At 34.4% G+C, this 23,817-nt stretch overlaps 1 protein-coding gene across 1 annotated transcript in view; it reads right to left on the reverse strand.

Moving 5' to 3' along the window:
* Positions 1-23,817, reverse strand: part of LOC128988448 (kinesin-like protein unc-104) — a 59,365-nt gene that overhangs the window by 21,463 nt on the left and 14,085 nt on the right. Inside the window, exons 3-20 of the mRNA XM_054409739.1 lie at positions 23,353-23,435; positions 22,103-22,181; positions 21,235-21,404; positions 20,386-20,564; positions 17,957-18,209; positions 17,183-17,346; positions 16,369-16,508; positions 15,074-15,115; positions 12,551-12,667; positions 10,763-10,896; positions 9,643-9,819; positions 8,997-9,132; positions 8,705-8,773; positions 7,584-7,768; positions 6,522-6,636; positions 6,208-6,380; positions 5,392-5,573; positions 2,487-2,633 (exon numbers count right to left, since the gene is read on the reverse strand). Coding sequence (XP_054265714.1) covers positions 2,487-2,633; positions 5,392-5,573; positions 6,208-6,380; positions 6,522-6,636; positions 7,584-7,768; positions 8,705-8,773; positions 8,997-9,132; positions 9,643-9,819; positions 10,763-10,896; positions 12,551-12,667; positions 15,074-15,115; positions 16,369-16,508; positions 17,183-17,346; positions 17,957-18,209; positions 20,386-20,564; positions 21,235-21,404; positions 22,103-22,181; positions 23,353-23,435 — 2,545 coding nt within the window. The remainder of the gene's footprint in view (positions 1-2,486; positions 2,634-5,391; positions 5,574-6,207; positions 6,381-6,521; positions 6,637-7,583; positions 7,769-8,704; positions 8,774-8,996; positions 9,133-9,642; positions 9,820-10,762; positions 10,897-12,550; positions 12,668-15,073; positions 15,116-16,368; positions 16,509-17,182; positions 17,347-17,956; positions 18,210-20,385; positions 20,565-21,234; positions 21,405-22,102; positions 22,182-23,352; positions 23,436-23,817) is intronic.

Consider the following 23,817-nt stretch of genomic DNA (forward strand, 5'->3'; position numbering starts at 1 on the left):
AGGAAGACTACATTGTACAAGATAAAGAAAATAATTTAAAAATTTTACAAGCCTCAGAGAAAGATATTTAACAAAATATTCTTAAATTAGATTTGTGAAGTGCTAAAACACCAGAGATGATATTTTAAGATGAAGATGATAGATTATATTTGAAGATAAAGATGAATGTTAGGGTCAGTTCTGAAAGGATGATAATTAATCATAAATTATATATCATATTATGATCTATATTTTTACCGACTCAGAACAGTTGGTTCCTTATCCAAAATCATTTGCGAGCATTATTATTAAGGACACATAGTCCAATTTTAACCTTGAAATCCAAACTAGGAAAAATGTATTGTAGCTTGAATCAACTTTACAGTCAAACAGTTGAAAGGAAATGATAGTGAAAGTGGGTTTCTTCATTGCATAACAATTGATGCACAATTTTCAGAAGGTATTCAGAAGGGTGTATTAACAATAGTAGTACGTATCTGTCATAATGTTAAAAGAGAAAAACAAAGTTACAATGTCCAAAATCTTATATAGTCTGTTACACTAGGTTCCGAAAAGGCCTAACATACTAAGTCATAGTCATACATTATTTACAGTGATCATAAAGATAAATAAAAGAGTAAATGTTTTAAATGACAAAATTCAAATTTAAAATGTTCTTTCAAAGTCCCAATGCTATCCACATTAGCGGCTAGGGTATATACACACGTTTATATAATAACGTTTATATAATAGTTTGGGATACTAGATACAAGGAGCATAGACCAGATCCTCGTAATACAAAACAAAAATCATCGTTTGCTCAGCATTTGGTCGATAAAAACCATGATATGAACGATATTAGTAAAGGCCTTGAAATCCTACATATTTGCCAAAAGGGAAGCAGACTTAACACTCTCGAAGAATTCGAAATTTATAAGGCACAGGTTAATGAGAACAACAATTTTGAGAGCTTAATTCTGAATGAAAAACTTAAATTCAAATCCCATCACATTTTCAATAGCATATTAAAACAAAGGCAGAGTTCGACGCCCATTGGTCAGCAGTCCACATCAGCTGATAAGACAACACCGACACAACTAGTCCAGTCTGCATCCTGACCTTGACAACGGTGTGCGTGCGTCCTGCCCGTGTATTTAATAGGCCTATTTAAAGTTTTATTCGTTTTTCGTAATGTTTTCGTCCCGTCCGTGTGTATGTGTTTGTGTATGTACTTTTAGTAGAAAACAATGACAAGGATTTCACCATCCAACTGCAACGTTTTGACAATGGCCGATACAAGCCGAAACATGTAAACGACCTTCAATTAAAATGAGCTGTTTGTCGGATTTATAAGGTATGTAATCTATTTATTATATTATATAATAACATACCATAAGTCCATAACCTAACCTAACTTGTGCAGTCCAGAATCTGATGAGTTGGTAGAATGCTCAAGAAATTTCAATGTAATCAAAAAGTAAAGATAATATGGAGTGAAAAAAATTAAGTGACAAAACCTACAGCAAAAAGTGTGATGCGATTAATAGCGCAATTATTAGTTTACATGCCAAATGTATTGATTCAATATTTAAACCAGTCTTATATTCTAGCAAAAAATATCTAGTAAACTTGTCCTCGGTATGTAACTTTGCTGGCAGAGTTCATGGTGTATGGAGTATAGGAGGTGAGACAGATTGAGGGGGCTGCATGTGATGATGTGATACTTGGTGGTGGAGGCTGCCTATGCTCGTGAGACATGTTGCAAAATGCTTTGTCGTCATTGGTTTCTTTCTCAACATATGTGACACGTCAGGGTGGCTGCCATTGGGTATGCAGTGAGTCATCGCGTGCAGCTTGCTCAGTCTGGCCAACCTACTATACTCCGTACATCTTGGGCAGAGTCAAATTTTTCCAGAGCTTTTTCAATAAAAGTTATTGAAGAAGTGCAGAAAGTACACTGGGATAGTTTACAAGTTGTGTCAGCTATATTGTAGCCTGTAAAAGTGTAATTGAGCCTTAACAAATTGAAATTAGCTAAAACAGTATGGTTCACATAGTTCCCTTAAATTTCTGATTCTTATTTTGATTTACCTGTTCCAAATGCAGTCAAACCTAAGGAGAACTAGTTTTTAACATCTTGTAGAAAAGCTTAAATGATTGATTACTTTAAATTCAGTTATGTTTAAAAATCCCTGAATTTCAAACTTTTTCACAATTAATTATATTTAAAGTGATACTATTCAACTTTAGGACTCATATTCCTATCACCAATGTAAAACAATCGTTTAATAAGGCAGAATTAAATATACATCCACTTTACAGTATCACATTAACATACTTATAGCTATGTACAGTAGCAGTTTGAAGATTGCACTGCCAAATAGCGAAAACAAGAAGAAACGAGAGGGCTATAATGATAAAACAAAACAAAACAAAGAGCATGCTGCTATGAAAGCAAGAGGGAAGATAAATTAGAAAGTAAAACACAGAACAACGAGAGAACCAACCTCGAGGGGACAAGATTGGATAGTGAGTGCTTCTGATGGGCACAGAATGAAAGGCATTGGATAAAGTCCTCCTTGATAAGTTGTTCAGGTGTGTCGGGGCTATCAAGATCCTCATTGTAAATTTGGCGCATCTTTTCCAACCGATGTCTAACAAAACGAAATCTCATTAGAAACGTACCACTACACAGCAACTTCTTTATCAACATGGTATGTTTTATACGTAAAAAAATTGATGCGTTTCAAAACACGAGATGTATGAAGTGTGGATTAAAAAAATTCTATTTACAGTTTCACCGTATTTAATACAGGGTGGCTACAGAACTCCTGGGAAAAAATTCACACATTTTTCCTGGTTTCCCAGCAGCAACACCTGGTTATTTCTGGTTGTGGTTTCCATTCGCCAAGTTTACCTTTTTATCACGGGTCTGTAGATCCCCGACATTTTGGGGTCGAGTCAGGCCAATAGACGGCAAAAATGATTATCAGGTCAAGCTCGGGTTGAGTTTAGCCAAGCCAAGCGTATATTTCTGCGATCGCAGGTGGTTTTTCATTGTTTTTCGTGATAATGGGAAATGATGATGCCGCCGTGACCGCAGAAGTTGATCACGATTTTACCTTAACCTCCTAAGATGATCACGATTTTGACGTGACCACAGAAGATAGACACAGTTTTGCCATGACCGCAGAAGATGATCTATATTTTTTGTGACCGTAGAAGGTGTTTGTGATTTCACCATGATCGCTAAAGATATACTTGACTATTCATTCTAAACTGCGGAAGACGTTAAAGATTTTGTCGTGACGATGTTCATAAAGTTATAACAGTCAAGGTATTTCATGTGCTAACAGAGTTTTATGAGTGTTTTCACAAGCAAATACATTACGTTGCTGGGTGTCAAAACCTTTTAAACTCCTCTTAAACCTTTATTATAACAAAATAGCATCATAATCCTAGTGAAATTTTCTAAATTCTCACATAGTTCCCGAATTCTGACTTTTACCCAGGACCACAAATTTACACAAAACTTCCGGTTTTCCTGGAGTTCTCGGTCTGTGGCCACCCTGTTATAGTAACTTATGAGTTGTTCATAATTGGTTTTTCATTTTAGTTTATGGCCAATTTGAAAATATTAGTGTGAATAATGGAGCTCAATGAGTTGTTATTTACGCCATATAAGTTATTATAAATTTCGCAAATCTTTATTTTTTGATAAAAAACTTGCAATTTGTAAAAAAAAATTTTAGTACGCTGGGTTTGAAGGAAAGTAAATAGTAATTGAACAATAATTCAAAGGGATAGAATTATAACGAAAACCAATCAGTTAAATAAAACAAAACAATGATGTTGGGGTGCAATTTATAACATGGTTTTGGAAAAAATAACATATTAAAAGTGATAACGAACAACAATAAATCTACTAACAATTTGGACAAACACACAACTTAAAATATAACAATAGAGTAATAAATATATCTATAACAGAATGAAATATCAATAAAAGTATAACTAAATTAGTTTTGACAAAATTATATAGCAGTAGCATGCTATATTGTTAAACTTAGCAATATCAATGAGTATAGCTCCTAGGAAATTAACAGTGACCTTGTTGATATAACAAAAATATATTTTTATAAATTAAATATTTTCTTCTCAAGAGCTCAAGCCAAAAAGAGCATCTTTAAAAATATGTTTGTGCAACAGTTCTTAATATTTTTAGCCTTAACAATGAAGATAAAAGCAAAGCTTGCTTGAAAAAACAACACATTTTAACAACAGTAAGCTTAAAGATATAATATTGTACAATCAAAATGTAACTCTTTGATTAAATATATTTTTTCATCAGGATGGTTTGATTTTTATTAGGAATAAAGGATTTTTTTTAGTTTTTGTTTTTAAGAATATAAGAGTACCAACTTTTAATTATTTGATACCAGTCTTTACAAATAGCATCATAATATTGGAATATCAAAGATGTTAAAAATGTATTTGTACTAATTGGCACATTTTCGTATTTTTAGTTTTGAAAATTTAGAGTAGCCTACTGTACTTTTTGAAATTATTCAAAATCTGTTTGTTTATGATCCCATCCAGTATTTTATTTTTACTTTAAAGAGCTAACAGAGTTAAAACGAGTGAACTTCTTTCCAACATATATACACACTTTTTTTAACTTATTGTCTCATGTTTTAATTACATTTTTAGGAACAAATTTTAATAAGAAAAAATATGGTTACCTACCATAGTTTATTAGATAAGACAAGTTTTATTTTAACTTCAGGCTGAATCTTTGTACAGCTAAAACATTGTAGCAAATTTGAAAAAAAAAAGTTAGACAAATTGTTACACGCAATAAAGCAAAATGATCTAACAAAAAATGTTTTCAAAAGTTATTGTGCAATAGCAAAGCATGTGTTGTGTGATTTTTAAAGAGCTTGTCTTTTGAAACAAAGGCCCAAAGTGAAATGTGCAAAAGATTTAAAAAATAAAGTGGATACTGTCATAAATTTATATCACTTTATTGCTAATAAAACTTAGATAAGAGACTTTTAATTTTGAGGTTAAGTATTGTTGGTAAAATAAAGCATTTTCTGCAACTAACTACAAAAAGTTTACAATCATACAAAATGAAATCTTACTGCAAAAGATTTAAGTTAGCTTGTCGTTAATGATCTAACAGTGATCATTAAGGTATAGTTTGGGAGTTTTTTTTCCAAAATTTATCATGAAAAATAGTAACTAGCCAACTAAAACTCATCCAACCTAAATCTAAACCAAAATACACAGCTTTACATCCAACTGTTTAATCAATCCTAAAAACTAAAAGCTTATTAAGACACAAAGGGTAGCAATCTTCTAACATGCTGGAAAAAACCAAATTTTCAACCGTTGCCACTATGACCGTACCTGAGTTTCTCGAGGGTCCAGTAATGAGTCGCCCCGTTCTTGGTGTCAAGGACCTCGACGGCAACAATGGTTCGAGGGAACGGCCTCTCCTCCTCCTCCGCCTCATCCTCGGCCACTGGAATCATGTCTGGAGGTAGAGGGGAGTAGAGTGTGTCGGTGAGCAGTGTGAATTGGAATTGCACCTGTAAGTGATAACATTCAGTTAGGCTGTAAACAATGATAAATCTATTAAAACACCTTTACTGAGTTAAGTGTTCTCCTCATACAACAGCTTTTTACAACAACCATTGTCACGATATTTACAATTTAAAATTACATAATATTAAGAGTTTTGTGGGTCCCTAGAGCTACCGTCTAGAATCAACGTCAAAATATAATGTAATAAAATAATATAACATAATAATAATATAATGTAATAAAATATAATATAATAATAGGTTTCCAACCTTTTTTCCTCAAGAGCCACATTGTAAAGCTTTGGCGGTCAGGTGGGCCGAAACTGGTTCATGACCTACTATTGTTGGTATCTAAATAAATAGTTAAGTAGCTTTCAAAAATTAATAAGAATATTTTCATGGCATAAATATCTATGGTTATATGTGTTGTAGAAAAAAACATTATCTAACTATGTAATTTATAAAAGTACTTATTTCTAACTGGAATTTAAGAATCGGGAGCCGCTAAATTCAAAATTACAAGAGGGAGGTTATGTTTGTGGACCAGTTCTAGTTCCAGACAGTTTTCACCATTCTCATACGGATAAGATATCGAAAATTAATCAAATCTTTTGGTGATAATCTCTAAGGTTCGACTTACCCTTTTCTTGAGTTCTACAGAAATAGCATTCGCCTCCTTGAGGAATATTGCATTCCCCCACAGGTCGTCTCGCAAGGATGTGAACTGATGGAACTTCCACTTGCGGTAAGCCCAAGAAGCTAACTGGTACTCTCGATCAGTCCAGTTACAGGTGGCTTCAAATAGTGGATTGACTGAAAATAATTCATGAAATGAAGCTTCAAACAACCAAAGTGTGCATAGTATTTATGGTCTGGTAGGAAAACCACAACATTTTGTGTACTTGTTTTATTTCTAAAAAAATAATATGAATATAAAAAAAACTATGAACTTACCAAATATACCATCTTCATTGCTGAAATCTTCTGGGGTATAAGAGCTGATCATTGACATGGTCAAACTTTGTTCTTCAACTTGTTTTTGTAGCGCATCAATCCTTGCTTCGTAGTTCTGAAACAACAACATAGCCATAAATTTTATGACGGCCAATGGGAAACTATAAACAAATCACTAAAATAATAAACATGATGATTACTTCATGTGCAAATGAGTTTGTCATATAACAGGAGTAAGATATAACTCTCCGAATTGAGTTGTATTATCCCTATTTGCAGGCATAATAATGTCTTAAATTGTGACTACCAAACACCCTGTATATGTACCTGCTGTTGACATTTTGACAAAAAATGAGAACATAGTCCAATCAGTCACTCACATAGTGTGCTGCTGTCTACAGTTCTATTTCTTCCTTAGTATTTGCTACTGTGAATGTTGATGTCACAGAAAAGATGCTATAGTGTATAATACCCTTTAGCTAGATTTCCTCAACAATTTGGCGTAAGACAATTACTCTGTAATTTTCATCAGCAGTATACTGTTGATGGCTAAATTTAACTTTATTCAGTTTTGCTCTGAAACTGGCTACAACTGTAACATGGGACTTTTTGGTTCTTTTAAAGGTCAAAGACATAGTTCAAGGAAGATGAATACCCAAATCTGCTAACAATGCATGGACACGAGGGGTGGACTCCTGGTCCAAGCTTTGGTTGACGTCACCCCTCTCACAATACAAATGCATGGACAAAGTACCTAGTGTTGCGAAAACTTCTTCTTGTTCATTAGATTAGGTTCAGCGGCAGCCACTAGGTAGACTATCGCAAGCGCGCGGCCAAGTCAGCTGACTGAGTGAAAAAGAGTGAGGGAAAGAATCGGCATAGAGAGAGAGAGAGTGAGATAGAGTAGCAGGGCCACCGCGTGAGCAATCGTAGCGGCGGCCACGTGTAGCTCATTTTGATGGTAAAATTCCAGTTCGACTATTCTCCATAAGCATTTTGCTTCTTAAAGGGTTTGTATTTATTGGCCTACTAGCAAAGCAATACCCAGCTGCCACAACTCACCTTCCTCTGTTCCTCGAAGGCCTGATCAGCTGACTCCTTCTCTTTACGGAACTGCTCCTCCAACGTGGCCAGCCGCTTCTGCATCTCCTCTCGCAGGTCAATGCCTTGCTTCTCCAGCAGCTCGATCTGGGCAAAGTTCCAATCCACGGTCTCTCCGTTGTTGGGTGTCTCCGCTGGCGATTTCTCTGTGCAAAAACAAACTTTATAGTTGGAAATTAAGGAAAAGCCAATTGGCTGATTAGGATTATTATGTACAAGGATATGGAACAGCTAGCTTACCTGGTAGATAAGAGTCCAGATTAGCTTTGGTAACACACACAAAACACATCACACAAAACAGTAAAACTTAATATTTTGTCCCTGTTAGGGACTTCAAGAGAAGGGAGAAGAAAGAAGACTGGCAGTTAAAGCTCAAATTTAAAAGTTTTTGTGTACCTACGTTACCAAAGCTAATCTGGACTCCATCTACCAGGTAAGTTAGCTGATCCCTATCCTTGTGCATACATAATAATCCTAAACTTGATAGTTGATACATTGAATTGAAAAGATATTCAATTTATCTGTCTTGCTTGAAACACCATCTTGTGCAAACCAATGCGTCCTTCCAACATTTTGTCATAATTATTGTTACCTTTCAGGATTTTTGTTTCTTATTTTGACTACTATGATGTTCTCTGTGTGGTAATCTTGTTATTATTTGGTACTTCCTCATCCGACAGCAGGATCAAATTCCAGATTCTTAGAGGTTTTTAAAAGACTGTTTCCTAATTGTTTAGCACATGAGAATTGTTTGACTCTTTCCTCAATCAAACTTTCTTTCCCAACTTTTAACTTATCCCCTTTATTCCCTTTTGAATATCATGTTCTGAACCTACCCCATTCTCAATAAGGTTTTACAAATATTCCAAAGAAATCACCCTCTATAGCAGTTGCAACTATAAAATTAGTACCTACCAAAAACTATTCTGAACATTTTCCAAACAATGAAAAAATACTGTTTAAAAACTGGTTGTCAAATTTACTGGGTTGAAACATCATGACATAACATTGAAAAATCTTCCAAACAACCGTGTAGAACCTGAATAAGATTTAAGTATAGGGAAAATATACGTATAAAATACCTTTAATTTTGTCTTCTTTTATTTCTTCTGAGTTTAATTCATTGATTTTGTTTTCTCTCCTTTCTCGAGCTAGAAAAACATATAAGAGTTAGTCACATTCAACATATTGAACCAACAATAATTGGAGTACAAAGGTTTTCATATTGCCGGTATATAAACCATATGATTTTATAAACAATTTTGATATCCATCAACACACTTATTAAATATAAATTTAGATCAAACTCAAAAAATTATTACTTAGCCATAAAATAAAAAAAAAGTCAATCAAATTGACACAAAATTATCTCACCCTGGTCAGGATGGTTGAAGCGGAACACATGGTTTTTGCCCAAGATGACGCGAGAGCCGTGTTTAAGTACGACTGGCTCGCTGACTTGACGGCCGTTGACGTAGATTAGAGCCCCAGACAATGGTTGAAGTGTCACCTGCAAACATACGACATGAACTAATCACAGGTGAGTTCTGCTTACTTGCTGGTTTTGGAAAATACATTGTTTTTCTTAAACATCAACTTCCTGTCACCATGACCTTCTGATCAGTTCAAAGTCAAATATTTCCAGCCTTGTGCAATGTGTGCAACCCTCTGCAAACACCCTACTTATGCACATTTTTAAAAAGGATTTCATAAGCGGACCTTTCTGACATAGTAGATCTGACAGTAGTTCTGCACAGTAGTGTTTCTAAGCACAGTAGACGATTCATATTTAGAAGGAGCAATGATTTTCCCCCCGTTATTCGCTAATCGCTACCATGACAAGACTAATTGGAAATTGGCTATAATAGTAGTGGATGAAGTACTACTTGATGAGGTAGGACTACTGACTTGGATGAAGTACAACACGGCGTAGTCTTGCTTGACTGCAAAGATAGCTTGTTGGATACCTTAATTTACAAACATGAATAAAAGAAGGAAAAATGAATTACAAATTACTTACCACGCTTTCCTTGTTCTCAAATGTACAATGCTCGTTCTGTATGTGCGGCCCGCTGAGCTGGATGTCCTGAGTGATGTTGGACGAGCCCGAGCCGACACGAGTCACGCCATCCTTGATGTAATACAACAGACACTCCGACATGAGCGGGTCCTCGTTGAGGTTCACCAGATGTGGAGTCTGTCAAACATTAAAAACTGATTAAATACATGTTTTTAATACTAGAACAATAAGCGAGTTTAATGTGCAATTTGCGTGAGTTATTACATACCCAATCGTTCAACAAGTAGTGTATTAACTCGTTAGGTGCGGTTGCACGATGGTCAGTCGTGGCCGTTGACTAATGCTCGATTGAGTTCGCAAAAATGTTTAAATTTAGTCTAATCCAAAGGAGAGGAATATTGTAGCATGTACTGTGTTCCAGTGGTTGTGGACGTAGTTTTAAAGGAACTCAATGGATAGCAGTGCTAAAAAACTGCTAGCAGGCCCTCATTATTTGCCAAATGGAGGGAAAAAGCTAAGGCGAAAAACCCAAATCCATAAAAAAATACCGCAAAAAAGGCGTCAAGCATAATTTTGAGGTTAGGTTCCTTCCACAATGCTGCACTACAGTAACAATTAATTGTATTCTATTCAACTTCACTAAATCAAAGACAAAAACCCACACTACACAAAATTTGGAACAGTTCCCCACCCCCGATGGAATTATCGGATCTAAAATTGAATTATACCGGATTGAAGTATTAAACTGGCACAACAAGCGGCAAGCGACTCAACATTCCCCATTTGAGGCTGAGCTCACACTGAAACAATACTTTACAGTTAGGAGTGCTACATAGTTTAACGTAGTCCGCCGTGCGCGCCAGTCCCTCACTACGTTAAATAACGTAGGCCGCAGTCAACGAGTTAAGTGATTACCTCTATGGTTAGAGCGTTGTCAAACAAAGGTTGAAAAAATATTTTCTATTTACAAATTTTCACATTGTCTATTTTCACTAGATCACAAGCTATGATAAAAAATTACCTACCTCAAATGATATTATAATATAACATCATATGGGATACAATATCACATCATATTTGATTATACCACAAGATTTTATATGAGGGTAAATGGTCCTACCTTTTTAGGGGAGAACACTCCCACTGTCATGCCGTCCTCCTTTACTGCCACTCCCATTTCTGCAAACACCGCCTCCCTCTGGATACGGATGATCTCCGTCTTCTTCAATTTGTCCTCCCACGTCTCGTTAAGTTCTAAAATCATAAAAAATGCTTTATATATTTTGAAATCAACATTTCCCATTTCATTATTTGAAAACCCATCCATACAGAGTAGTCTTCATTGCAGGAATCACAAGGCAATCAGACTAGTAGATTTGACACCAAGGTAAATGAAAGTATTATTATTATAGTTGCTAGATAAACACTTAGGCCAACACCATCTAGGAGTGTATTTTAAAATGAATATGAATGAAGTTGAGTGTAGATAATGTTTGGAGTAAAATGGTCTGCATAGCTTTTTACAGACTAAGATCTACTGTCTATTTGGCCAGGATCATTTACTAAACCCAATGATGCTGGGATTTAAAACAATTTCAAACCATCAAAAAGCTACAGACTTTACTCAGGAGTGAACTAGCAACTTCGCTATAAACACTATAACCACTCGACTATTTTGTAAAACAATTCTTACAGTAAACTAGACGCTGCAGCGGTGTGCACCGAAACTAAACGACACTCCCAGTCGTGGACGCAAGAATATAATCTAACCACAGCACTGTTGTAGAGTCTATATTAAATTCTTTTCTCTATGCTAATATTTAAGTGATATAGAGTAAGTTTAAATTGATTTCTAATTTCTATATTTTTTCATCACTAATATCTATACTTATTTAATACGCAAGCAGGTTTTTTGTGACAATTACTCTTCCAAAACTACTGAACCGATTTACATGTTTTTGGTGTCATTGAAAAGAGCCTAAAGTAAAGTTGTGCAGGAAACTTTCTTTTTAGGGAAATAATTAGAGAGTGAGGCCCTGGAGCCCTTTAAAGTTTCGTATTTCTCCATGTATTTCTCCATAAGATTAACATGGGAAACAAAAATTGTTATGAAACTCCAGCTGTTGTCAGAAATTAAAAGTGAAAAGAAGAACATATGTTGATTTTAAACAGTCAATAAGTTTGCTAATTTAAAAGTTAGCTAGCCCTACAAACATTTACTGACTTGGTAAAATGAAATATTTACCATTTGAATAATTTGGGTTGGCGTAAATATTAGAATGGAAAAAAGCAAGAGAGCCTGGATAATTTTATATACTAAAAAGAAAACTGAATTAACACTGTGCTGCATTTTTTAGTAATCATTGAAAGAGCCGATTTGCAAACTATGGAAACATAGGAAAGTCATAGAACACCACCAAGAAGAAGAAAAAGAAACGTTTTTTTTTAGAAATTATAATCCTTATTATGGACAACCAAATGCGGCTATGAGTAGGCCTAAGGCTATTTGTAGAAAACACTAAAAAACAAGATCAGCTTTTGAAAAATGATAAGATATTTTTAAGCAATGTTGATTATATATATCGATCTGTTATGTACATCTTGAGTATTTCCATAATCTTTGAGTCGAATCTTTTAAAGTCACCAGAAATTATGACTGTTATTCGTTTTAAAATAACGCCTGTAATACTTAGCAGTTGCTGGAATTCGAGCAACAGGGACACTGGTCTTCATTAAATCTATTTCAAAATGGTGTTTAAAGCACCTTAGTATATAGAAAGGCTTTGTATGCCGCAGTATGACATAAAACATATCACAACATCATAAGCCATTGTAACTTTAAACTATCCATCTTCTCGTTAAATTATAGAATACATGCATCAATGGGAAGTTAAGAAGATTTTCTAACCTGCGATCAGCTTTTCGCTGGCCTGTAGTCTGTCCACTGTGTCTTCAGCGTTAATTGATGCTTGTACCATCTCTTTGGTCCCATTCTCGCCTTTCATAACCTTTAAACCTTCCTCCCCTGTAAAAAAACAACCTCATTCAAACATTTGAACGCAATTTACTTGATTATTTTGTTAAGACAAAAGGGTTATATTATTTCAGATTACAATATTGTAAATATTACATTTTAGTTTAATTTAGACTCAAGATGGTAAAAAATATATAATGTATCAATTATCAATCATTAAGATGGGGACGCCACTTAGGTGCGTATTTTAACCCAAATATGAGTGAAGGATGAGTGTAGATGGTGTGAGATGATCTGTGTAGCTTTGTTACTGACTAAGATCAGCTGTTTCATTAGCCAGGATAAATATTTATTTAAAGCCCAATGATCAGGAACAGCTGGGTCCAGTTTCGAACCATCAAAAAGCTACTGACTTTTCTCAGGATCGAACCGGCGACCTGATTAGTAGGTGAGCACTATAACCACTCTGCTACCCAGCCAGTTATAAACATAAATAACTGTAATAAACCATTAACAGTTAAATTAAGTAATACCAATTCCATTAAAAAGTGAATAATAGATGATTGCTAAATACTCAAGAACCTATTAGTATATCTATATCTTATATCTTGCTGAAATTCTTGTTGTCTGCAGGAATAGAGTACAGTTTTTCTTGATGGAATCACATTTTAAAATTAAATCTAACTAACAACTTGAGGAAACGGCAACTTTTAAATTGATTAGAAATTACTTAAAGTTAGGTTTGCTTGAACAATGTACATGCAAGAGCATTCCAAACTACAAGTGAGAGGCATTGGTTTTAATGTGTGTATTTAAAGCATGTACAGGAAGCATTTAAACAAAATGCATTAGAAGAAGTAGAATAAAGAAATAAAATAGAAAATATAAAATTCTCTTGAAATTTAATAGTTTTAGTTTACAAACCAAGCCTATTGTGTAATAAAGCAAACAACTGAACATTGGCCAGCCTTGGTAAATACATGACTATAAACACCTACTTAACCTTAAATTTAAATAGGCATAGGTATAAGAGCATAGTTTTCGGTTATCACTTTCACACAAACAGTGATTTGAATTTATTTTCATGGAAAGTAAATAAAATCCTGGCTGTGTTTCTGTAATGGCTGCCACATCAGTTACCGCGGACCTCAGCCTGGGAGGATACCTCAAAGAAAATTTGTTTCTCTTGAAAATTGAATTTCAGCAATTATTTATTAGATTATAGATTTTAGCTTTTACTTTCAAAATCTGAAGACTGTGCGTTTAAATATCACAATTAGCACGTCATTGCTAGGGACAATGATAGAGCCTCAACGATCCCGAAAGAAGTTCACGATTCCTCCACTATGGCGGAAGATGTCCATGATTTCACCACATTCACGTTTGGCATGCAGATCCCTATTATTATTACTATAAATCAAATGGATTAATTATTTATTAGCTAGTCTCCGAGTCTTTTCGGTTGATTCGCCAATCAAATCTTTAAAAACCAATTTGAATCAATGCCACATGTATTTCTACACCCCTTAAGCTCCAGCTACCGATGAATCTGAATAGAGAGGCCTCTCTAATGTGAGCTGCCGGGTCCTCATACATTCTAAATACGGCCCTGAATTGAATATGCATTTATTTGGAATGAGGATTTTAAAGGTCAAACAACGTGATGAGCATTACGATTTTCATAATTCTGTTATTCATTATTTTATGACTCATAGGCTCTACATTTTGAAAGAGCCTCATAAATTTTGAATCTGTGAATTCCCGCAGAACTACAGAAGAGAAAAATATAAGTGCAATCAGGACAACCATGAAGGGTTACAGTAACAGTATTAACAGTAATCAACAGAATTAATGATAACGGTAATTAACAAGACACAGTATTTAAACAGTATTTAAAAAAAAATAAATCTTTGGTGTTAATACAATCTTCTGTGCTTTTTCTACTTGGTTTCCATTACAAACTAATTACTTTACACATTCTATATTTCGTGAAAATCTTAAAATAAAATAATGTTTTAGTACCTACTATAACTGTAACAATATATGTTGTTTCAAGAACCTTACTGCTCAAAATTAAAAGCTTTTTTATAATAACCATCTTGTGTTCATTAAGTTTGATTATTCTTGAACTATTACGCAATCGTTTAGTTTATATTTTAGCAGCTTCAATTAATAGTAACTTGAGAATTTCTAACAGACTTAAAATCTGATTCCACAACTACCCTTGAACAAAAATAGCAATACAGCAGAAGAGTTTAAACAGATGTTGAGCGTAATTGCAGTGTTTCCACATAAAAATTAAGCTTAACACAACAACATTACTCTAAAAAAAATACTGTGTTAAAAATTTAAAATAAAACAGTTACAATTTGAAAATAATTGAAACAGGGACAGTATGCATTGCTAGGCCAAAGATTGTGTGGCGAAGCGGGGAAGCAATGGCACAGTTCTACTTACTATTCTCTTTAGCCTTTTCATAAACGACTTTACCATCTGGCCCTATCCGGGGAAAAAATAACAATCAGTAGGGTAAAGAGTAAGAGAAGGTGCTGAAGTAGTCATTGTGGGAGGTTAGTGCTGCTATCCTTGGGGCCTTTAGGTTATGAAACTGGTCATGCTTTAAATTACTAAAGAGGGCGTAGCATTCTCAAATGTTTGTGATTACTGGTTAAATGTTACAAAAAATTTGTAAATACTGTTTTACAGATGCATCAAGTAAAAGTTTGATATGAAGTAAATTTTCTAAGAACGTTTGTATGTTTTTTAACACAGTAAAATCATTGTTTGTAACATTGTTACTTGCAACAATAGTAAAGTTGTAACACATAATTTTACAAAAATATATTAGATTTCATAAGTTAAGATATAAAATAATAATCAATCAACGAAACTAATCGATCATAGGAAATAATATCTCCTAGTTTGGGGAACCAAATGGGTTTCATTATTTAACTTTAACATGCCTCGGTTCCTGAAGATATTATTTGAGGTGAAATACATTTTGCCACCAGCGTAGCATACATTTTTACGCAGAATTGTAAATAATCATGTTATTTTGAATCGTAGAAAAAGGAGGATAGCAGCTAGCTTACCTTAGTGTAGGTAGGCCATAGAGCATACAGAAGAGACACTGTACACAATATTTTAATGCTTGAGGGACTTTGTCAAGGATATAGAGAAAATGGTAGAGTTTACAAATTACAAATTCTTCAAGGTAAGCTAGCTGCTATCCTCCTTTTTCTACAATTCAAAATCCTGTCTTAGAGCCTTTCCTTGAACAAAACTAACCTTAAACAATCATGTTAGTTAAGATTTGCTTTTACGATGAACCAAAACCTTTTGTCATTCGGCCATATTTAACATAAAGTTGACAATAGGTAGAAACAAGAAGAGGGCTAGGAACATTCCCCTAACAAAAACATCAAAAATGCCGCAAGCTACACACAAAATAATGATTATTCCCCAGTGAGTGGCAAAACATACATCCCCACAAACTTTAACTTCAGGAACCAAGGTACAAATTGAAATTATAAATCATCTCACACTGTTAGTATGTGATTGTTCAAAAAACGTAATATACAATAAACAAAATTAAAAGAATACATTTATGGACAAATTTCAGATTTTATATTCACAATAATCTAGTAAATAGACAAGGTTATACAGTTTTCTCATCACCGAGGATATAAAGTGTATATTTTACAGTACATATATACAAGGGAGACCCGTGCAATAACAAACACAACACTTACCTTCTTGTACTTCAATGCCTTCCGCCTTCAGCATGTCTCTGAGCCGTTGAATCTCCTCCTTCAGTTCCCTGATTAACTTGGCGTTGGCATCTTCGTTCACCACTGCCTTACATACAATCTGTTTAGCGCGGTCGGCATACCTGAAATTTATACAAGATTATATTTGAAAAGACACAATAACATACTCCAACATCTAGCTAGTCAAAAGATAAGTATAAAACAAGTTTCTTAAAATACAAAGTGCCTGTTGAATTTAGAAATTTTCAAAATCTGTTTACATTGCCGCACTAATTGATTTAAAACGTTGTATGTAGCCTACAATTTAAAAAAATATTTGGTTTTCTGATATCCATAATTTATAAAGGAGAATCTCCAGAAATTTTCAAGACTATTTGGCTAGAGATAATTTCACCAACTACAAATCTCCTAACTTGAAATATTCTGAGCAAATCGTATGCTAACATAAGTTGACACCATTAAATTAGTTCCATCATGTCACAAAATAACAATATCAACTTATCCTCTCTGATTTTTTATCAGTTTGTTTTTGAGGGTAATCGATGCACTCTCACACTTAACATGGAGAAATTTCCCACAATCAAAAACCCTTCTTCTAAACATATCGCATTTAAAACTTCTTCTGATTACAGTTAATTATGTAAATTGTTGTTTAAAGGAAGTAAATCAGCAAGGAAATTTAATTATTGTTAAATATACACATGAATTAGAGTCATAAAAAGGTTGGATAAATTTGGAATATGTCATGTACATTACGGTTAAGTCTACATTAATCCCATCACATCCATGGATTTACCTAAGAGTAGAGAGGGTCTCGTCATAGTTGATGTCAGCAGGGCTGATAGCTGCTATCATTGCAGTCTTGGAATTCCCTCCAAGGTTTTCTCTCAGAAGCCAAGTCAGCACGGAATCCCGGTAGGGAATAAAGTTTTCCTTTCCTTTTTTCTTGTTTTTCATAGCCTGGAAACAAAACAATAATCAGTGTAGGGAAAATTAAACTTCTGTAGATTACGTTGCATGTGAAAAATTGCAAGCAGTTTTCTTGACGTTTAAATTTACTGATTCAAGCGAGTAACTCTTTTTGAGTCAATGACTAAACTTAGAGGAATATTCAATTATTGATACTTACAGACTGATTTATTCCAAAGGAAGCGCCAGGAATCACATGAAAAACACAAAATTAATTAGTAAAACCTTCAATAAAAATAAAATAGGCTCATAAAAATTAAAGACCAAAGCTGATTTGCCAAGACCAAATAATCTCATTAGTATTTTAACATTGTAAATGAAATATTGTAGGCACAACATTTTATCAACAAAACCAATGTTTGATTAAGTGTTGTTTGTAAATGAATACTAGATGTGTAGCTATTTCATACAGCAGATCTAAAGAACAGCATTATTATTTTTCATGTCTTCTTCCCAATCAAAGCTGAGTATAGCAGCTTGTAATGCATGAAACTAACAAAATCTAACAGGCCTAATCCAAGTAGCCTTACCATTCTTATCAATACTCTCAGTTTTATGAAAGGATTCTTCTAAGATGTCTGAAACAACATCAACTCACCACTTCTGCCAATGCAGATATGACTTTGCCCAAAGTGGTCAGACTCTTGTTGATGTTTGCCCCCTCTTTCAGTCTCGTCCCCTTCGCCCCCGTAGAGTCGGCTCTCTCCGACCCAGCCAGGTCTACCAGCGAGATCTTGCTGACCTTCTCTGTCGTAAGCTCGGTCATCTTGTCAAACCTCTGTTGGGTGAAGAATATGGTGAAAACTGCATGTGATCTGCTTGACGTCTCGTTCATGTTAGTGGCGGCCACAGTTCTGAAAAATATAAATCAATGCTTACATTGTTGAATTGAAATAAAAGTGTTGTGAGGGTTTAATGTAGAACACAGTTGAATCAGTCCAAACCATACTGATTTGAATTAAAAATGTGATTGTAGGATTATTCACGTAAAAAAATTAATTGTGTCAACAATGGCCTGATAGAGTCTCTGTAAGCTTGCGGATGATCTGGTTTTAAGTGACAGTATGTTTGGACAAATTCTCTATGTAAGGTCCCACGAGGATGCTCTCTTGCTCAGGTTAAGTCAATTTAGGTTAGGATACGTTATATCACACCTAGCCCTATTGCCCTCGTCTATGAGGTCATGGATGACCTGGTGCAATGTGAAGGAAAGTTTAGACAGATCTTCTACGAAAGGTCCAAGTAGTGAATTCTCTCTAACTCAGGTAAGGTTAGGTTATGTTAGGTTATGTTAGATTACATAAGGTTATGTCTCACCTAGCCTTGTTTCCCTCGTCTATGAGATCGTGGATATCCTGGTATGATGTGACAGCTAGTTTAGACAGATCTTCTACGTAAGGGCCAAGTAGTGAATGCTCTCTAACTCAGGTAAGGTTAGGTTATGTTAGGTTATGTTAGATTACATAAGGTTATGTCTCACCTAGCCTTGTTTCCCTCGTCTATGAGATCGTGGATATCTTGGTATGATGTGACAGCTAGTTTAGCACGTTAGCTGCCACGTCACCCCGATCGGGGTGCCACCAGTTGGCTCGTATGTGAGCACTGTCACCCCGATCGGGGCGACAGTTGTAATTTGTAAGGGTTTTTTTCTTTGCCGCTATTTGACAGTCTTTGATGTTCAATGGCAGTCAAACATTGTTGCTTATAAATACATACTCCAAGCCAACTAGATATCAATGTTATATTGCATTCTGATGTTTATAACATGTCCAAACTTACGTCACAAAGTACTGAAATGTTGTCACCCCGATCAGGGTGACGCTATTTTTTTCAACAATTTGGTCTACTCTTTATTGAAATATGTACCATAAAATGACGTAACGTTTCTCTTATTCAGTTGGTGTTTATATTTTATACGGGTTTTTTGTATCTTATGACTGAAATTATGTCCTTAACCAAAACATAAAAGTAAGTATTTGGGTTATACTGATGAAAAACATATAAGAAAGAAAACAAACATATTTTTTAAATCTTTTATGTCAAACTGTAAACAATATTACATTGCTAAAAAAACTAAATATATGTATAATAATGAATAAAAACATGACCATTGTTGCTGTGCTCGCTCTCTGATATTGACAGGAGGGTAGGTTGAAAGTCAGGGTCGATGTCCATTTCGTCGTCCCTGTCTGACTCATCATTGTCTTTAGCACTACCTCCCAAAAAACCATCACTCAGATCTGCAAAATCTAGTTCACTTGACATTGGTAAACCCAAAAAACGTTTGATATCTTCATCACCAAGATTATCACTCATATTGGACAAAAGCCACGACACACTATGAAAACCAACACGTAAACTAGGCTATAAATAGCTAAAAAGTACATCACAAGAAGAAGTAAACATAACACAGTCGAGTAATAAGCAGGTGTTGTTGTCTTCACACGCCAAAATGCCGCTACTGCCAACCGAACAAAATGAAATACATCCCAAATGGTCGAATTTCAGTGTCACCCCGATCGGGGTGACAGCGATTTTTCTCAGCAAAGTTTGACTGAAAACAATCACTGTCACCCCGATCGGGGTGACACTTTTTCCGCCATTATCTTTTAGGTATTTGGACAGATAACATTATAACTAACCTAGATAAGTATAAATAACATCATATAACTAAAATATTACGTGAGCATATAGTTGGCAATGCAACAATCCCCCCAGAAAATAGCCTTGGCAGCTAACGTGTTAGACAGATCTTCTACAAAGGTCCAAGTAGTGAATGCTCTCTCTAACTTAGGTTAGGTTAGGTAACGTTAGGTTATGTTAGATTACATAAGGTTATGTCTCACCTAGCCTTGTTTCCCTCGTCTATGAGATCGTGGATATCCTGGTATGATGTGACAGCTAGTTTAGACAGATCTTCTACAAAGGTCCAAGTAGTGAATGCTCTCTCTAACTTAGGTTAGGTTAGGTAACGTTAGGTTAGGTTAGGTAACGTTAGGTTATGTTAGATTACATAAGGTTATGTCTCACCTAGCCTTGTTTCCCTCGTCTATGAGATCGTGGATATCCTGGTATGATGTGACAGCTAGTTTAGACAGATCTTCTACATAAGGGCCGAGCAGTGGATGCTCTCTCACTCTCAGGTTTCCCTTGTTCTTGGGGTTCAACAGATCTCGTACCCTCTCACAGTAGATCTCCATGTAGCTTACCTGCATAATAGTTATGTTTAATATATAATATTTTACAGCAGGTAATACGGTTCCATTTTACAAACAAAAGTAAAAATTATTATTGAAGATACATACATCATCTATAATTTTAATTGATTGAAACATTAAGTATACAATTATTCTAAACAATTTAAATAGGGGCTACTCTTTTCTTTTAACGATCTTCAATAATCTAAAGAACTGTTTTTCAGACAAAACTTACACCCCAGATAGAGGGATTCAGCAGTTTAGGAACCTCTCTAAGGCCCTCTAGATTTATTTTATTTCTGTTAATAATATCTTGATTTTGCCACTTGAGAAATGCTCCCTAAATAGTAATTTAATTTATCAATCTCGTTGTGCTTACTTTGACATCACGTTGTGATTTGACATGGGCTAAATACAATTTGTTATATAAGTGAATGAGACTGCCCGGTGAGAAAAGCTAATTTTTGCAAAATTTTTAACAAGAAAATCTTAAAGAGTATTGAAAAATCACTCAGAGCAGCGTGATATTCCGGTCATTGTGTATTTAAATCATCAAGGTCTGCTTATTCTTCAATTTATAGAGTTGATATAATAGTCTTAACAGTGAGTAAAGATGATTTTCCAGTGTTCCAACTTAATTTCATGAACTCTAATGGTTTTTGAACAATCAATCATTGTCTACCTCTACAGAGTATTTGAGCTCGTCACATGTGGTTTTCTGTATCCTCTTGAACAAGTCTTCACATATCTGAGGGATGATTCCCTCCTCCCCCTCCACCTCCTGCCGTCCCATCATAGTGTATGACTTGCCAGCTCCTGTCTGACCATATGCGAAGATACACACGTTGTAGCCTGCAGCACGACATAGGAATTAGCTTTTGAACACCCTGTCTATATATCAACCGTAACCACTTTTTATTTATAAAGAGCATAGTGGAATGATCCACTAACAGTGTGCTGCTGTCAAAATTATAGTTTTTCATTCCGTTTTAACAAATCGCTGATTATTCAAATTGCTTACAGGAAATAACCTAAAACTACAGTAATAAGAATCGTTTTGTTTTAAATCTGGCAGATGCTGTGATCAAAGCAAAATCCTGAACATTTCTATAGTTGTGTAGACATGATCAACATCTCTCGGGGTTGTTGAAAGTCATCATTGCAATGGCGGCAAAAGCGTTGATTTTTCAATTGCAAAGTCTTTTCTGCAATCGCAATATAAATGCTTGGCTCCACTGTATAATGTTGAGGGATCTGGTATTGATATGCTGACGGATTTCACTAATCTGAGGGGCTCAATTGTGAGTGTAACTCATTATTTGCTACAAATAATAATTAAAACTGTATAAACATGTTTTTCTAGTCAAAGTTTAAATAAGAAATTTGAATTAGGAACATAAATGTAGCTTTTTTCAAGCAAACAATCACTTTAACAAATTTCATCCCAGCCTATAGGCTACCTTGCACTTTAACAACAGGCAATGACAGACAAAATATGTGGTTCATACAACAAGTATTAAGTTAAATAAACATTAACACGTTAGTTTTACCTTCAAAAGCGTGTTCCAGCATCTCCTCTCCAATGTCTTTGTAAACCATAATTTGTGATGAAAAATTGGGATCGGTGGTCTGAAAAATACATAATACAAAATCAATACAAGGATTACAAAGTATTACTTAAACTAGTTTAAACAATGATCCAATGGCATTGATACAATGTATACTAATATAAGCATCAGTAAAGAAAAAAATATTTGTAGCGTAGTGAAATAACAGGGGAAGGCATCCCATTTTAGCGAATTTCCCGTATAGGGAATAAGCTATTTTTTACCTGGCATTGATTTGTAAATAACTTGACTTTCAACATCTTAAACTACATAAAGTGACTTATGATAAAACTTTGACAATGAAAGAAAACTGTTGTTATCTAGTTAGAAAGGTTATTGCAAAGGTTAAACCCCTATTGTAACAGATGATGTGTTGATAATGCAGAACTAAATAAAACCTCATACACTTTCAATACGAGGTTCACAAATTTGACACACAATACATATGTCCAGAAACATAAAAATAAGGCTATATGTATGGATATTTTAATAAATACAAACAATATAAAAGTTTGTGATATTAAAATTCCAGACAAGATGAACCAAGGTTTTATATTTATGTTGATTTTTACGTTAGGTTGGAACATAACTTTGAAAACACTATAAATTTAAACGAGTATTTAAGATGTATCCATTTTAACCAAACAAAAAATATTGATACAGTATTTGAAGTTCATTAATTATGAGTCTATATATTTTTTGTATTAACAATGAATGAAATATAAAATAGCAACCCCTACTCTTACGTGAAACAATGAACAAAGAACTTTTAGTTAGAATCAGGTAAATGATGAATGAGCATTATACACACATCCGTCAGATGAGTTTGCTGAAACTGATATGTTCTTCCTGTCAACCTTCCTCAACTTTGCACGGATATAACCAGTCTACACTTGTTATAAGTTCATCACAAAAATATATATTTTTCTACAGTAACTTTACTTTTGTAAATTAGATTTGGATCAGTTTACAAATTCCTTTCTCCACATTCTCTTACAATACTTGTATATCCGTAGCTTAAAAGTTTTGAATTGTTACAAAATTCTTTTCTCTCAATTTGAACGACTAGGCCAACTAAACAGGTTTTCAATTTTGTTAGAGACATATATTATTCATGCACCAGCAAACTTACGAGAGAGCACATAAATATAATTGGAAACGCTAAAAAAACTTATTTAAAACATAATACTTACATCATGGGACCAGTATGAGTAGTCATAGTTGAAGCTTTTGATTGCATCTTTTGTGTTTGGTGGTGCTTTTGGGTTTGTTATGGCTGAAAAATAAAAGAGAAGAATATGTGAGGGCAATTTTAATGTTATTAGTAAGAAAAATGAAATTCAACAATGCATACTGTTGAAGACGTGTGTGAACTGTTAAATAATTAGAGTATTTCAAAAATAAACAGTAACTTATCAGCAATCTGACACATAATTTCTCCCATTAGCTTGTCAACAACCTTTAACATGATTAAGATTGGAGTAACTATTATAGGGAAAATCACAAAAGTTGCAATAAATTTTGAACTAAAAATTGTTTCAGCAATGGGAGGGTTGCATTAATTTGTTTAGAATTATAAGGACCATAACACATTTATTTTAATCAAAAACAGTTTTTTCTAAATTCCAATTTGTTGTTATTTATAGGTTTTTTATGGG

Source organism: Macrosteles quadrilineatus, unplaced genomic scaffold (assembly GCF_028750875.1).
Source record: "Macrosteles quadrilineatus isolate MER2022 unplaced genomic scaffold, UCM_ALF_1.0 Scaffold_3__2_contigs__length_128488019, whole genome shotgun sequence".
Classification (NCBI taxonomy): Eukaryota; Metazoa; Arthropoda; class Insecta; order Hemiptera; family Cicadellidae; genus Macrosteles; species Macrosteles quadrilineatus.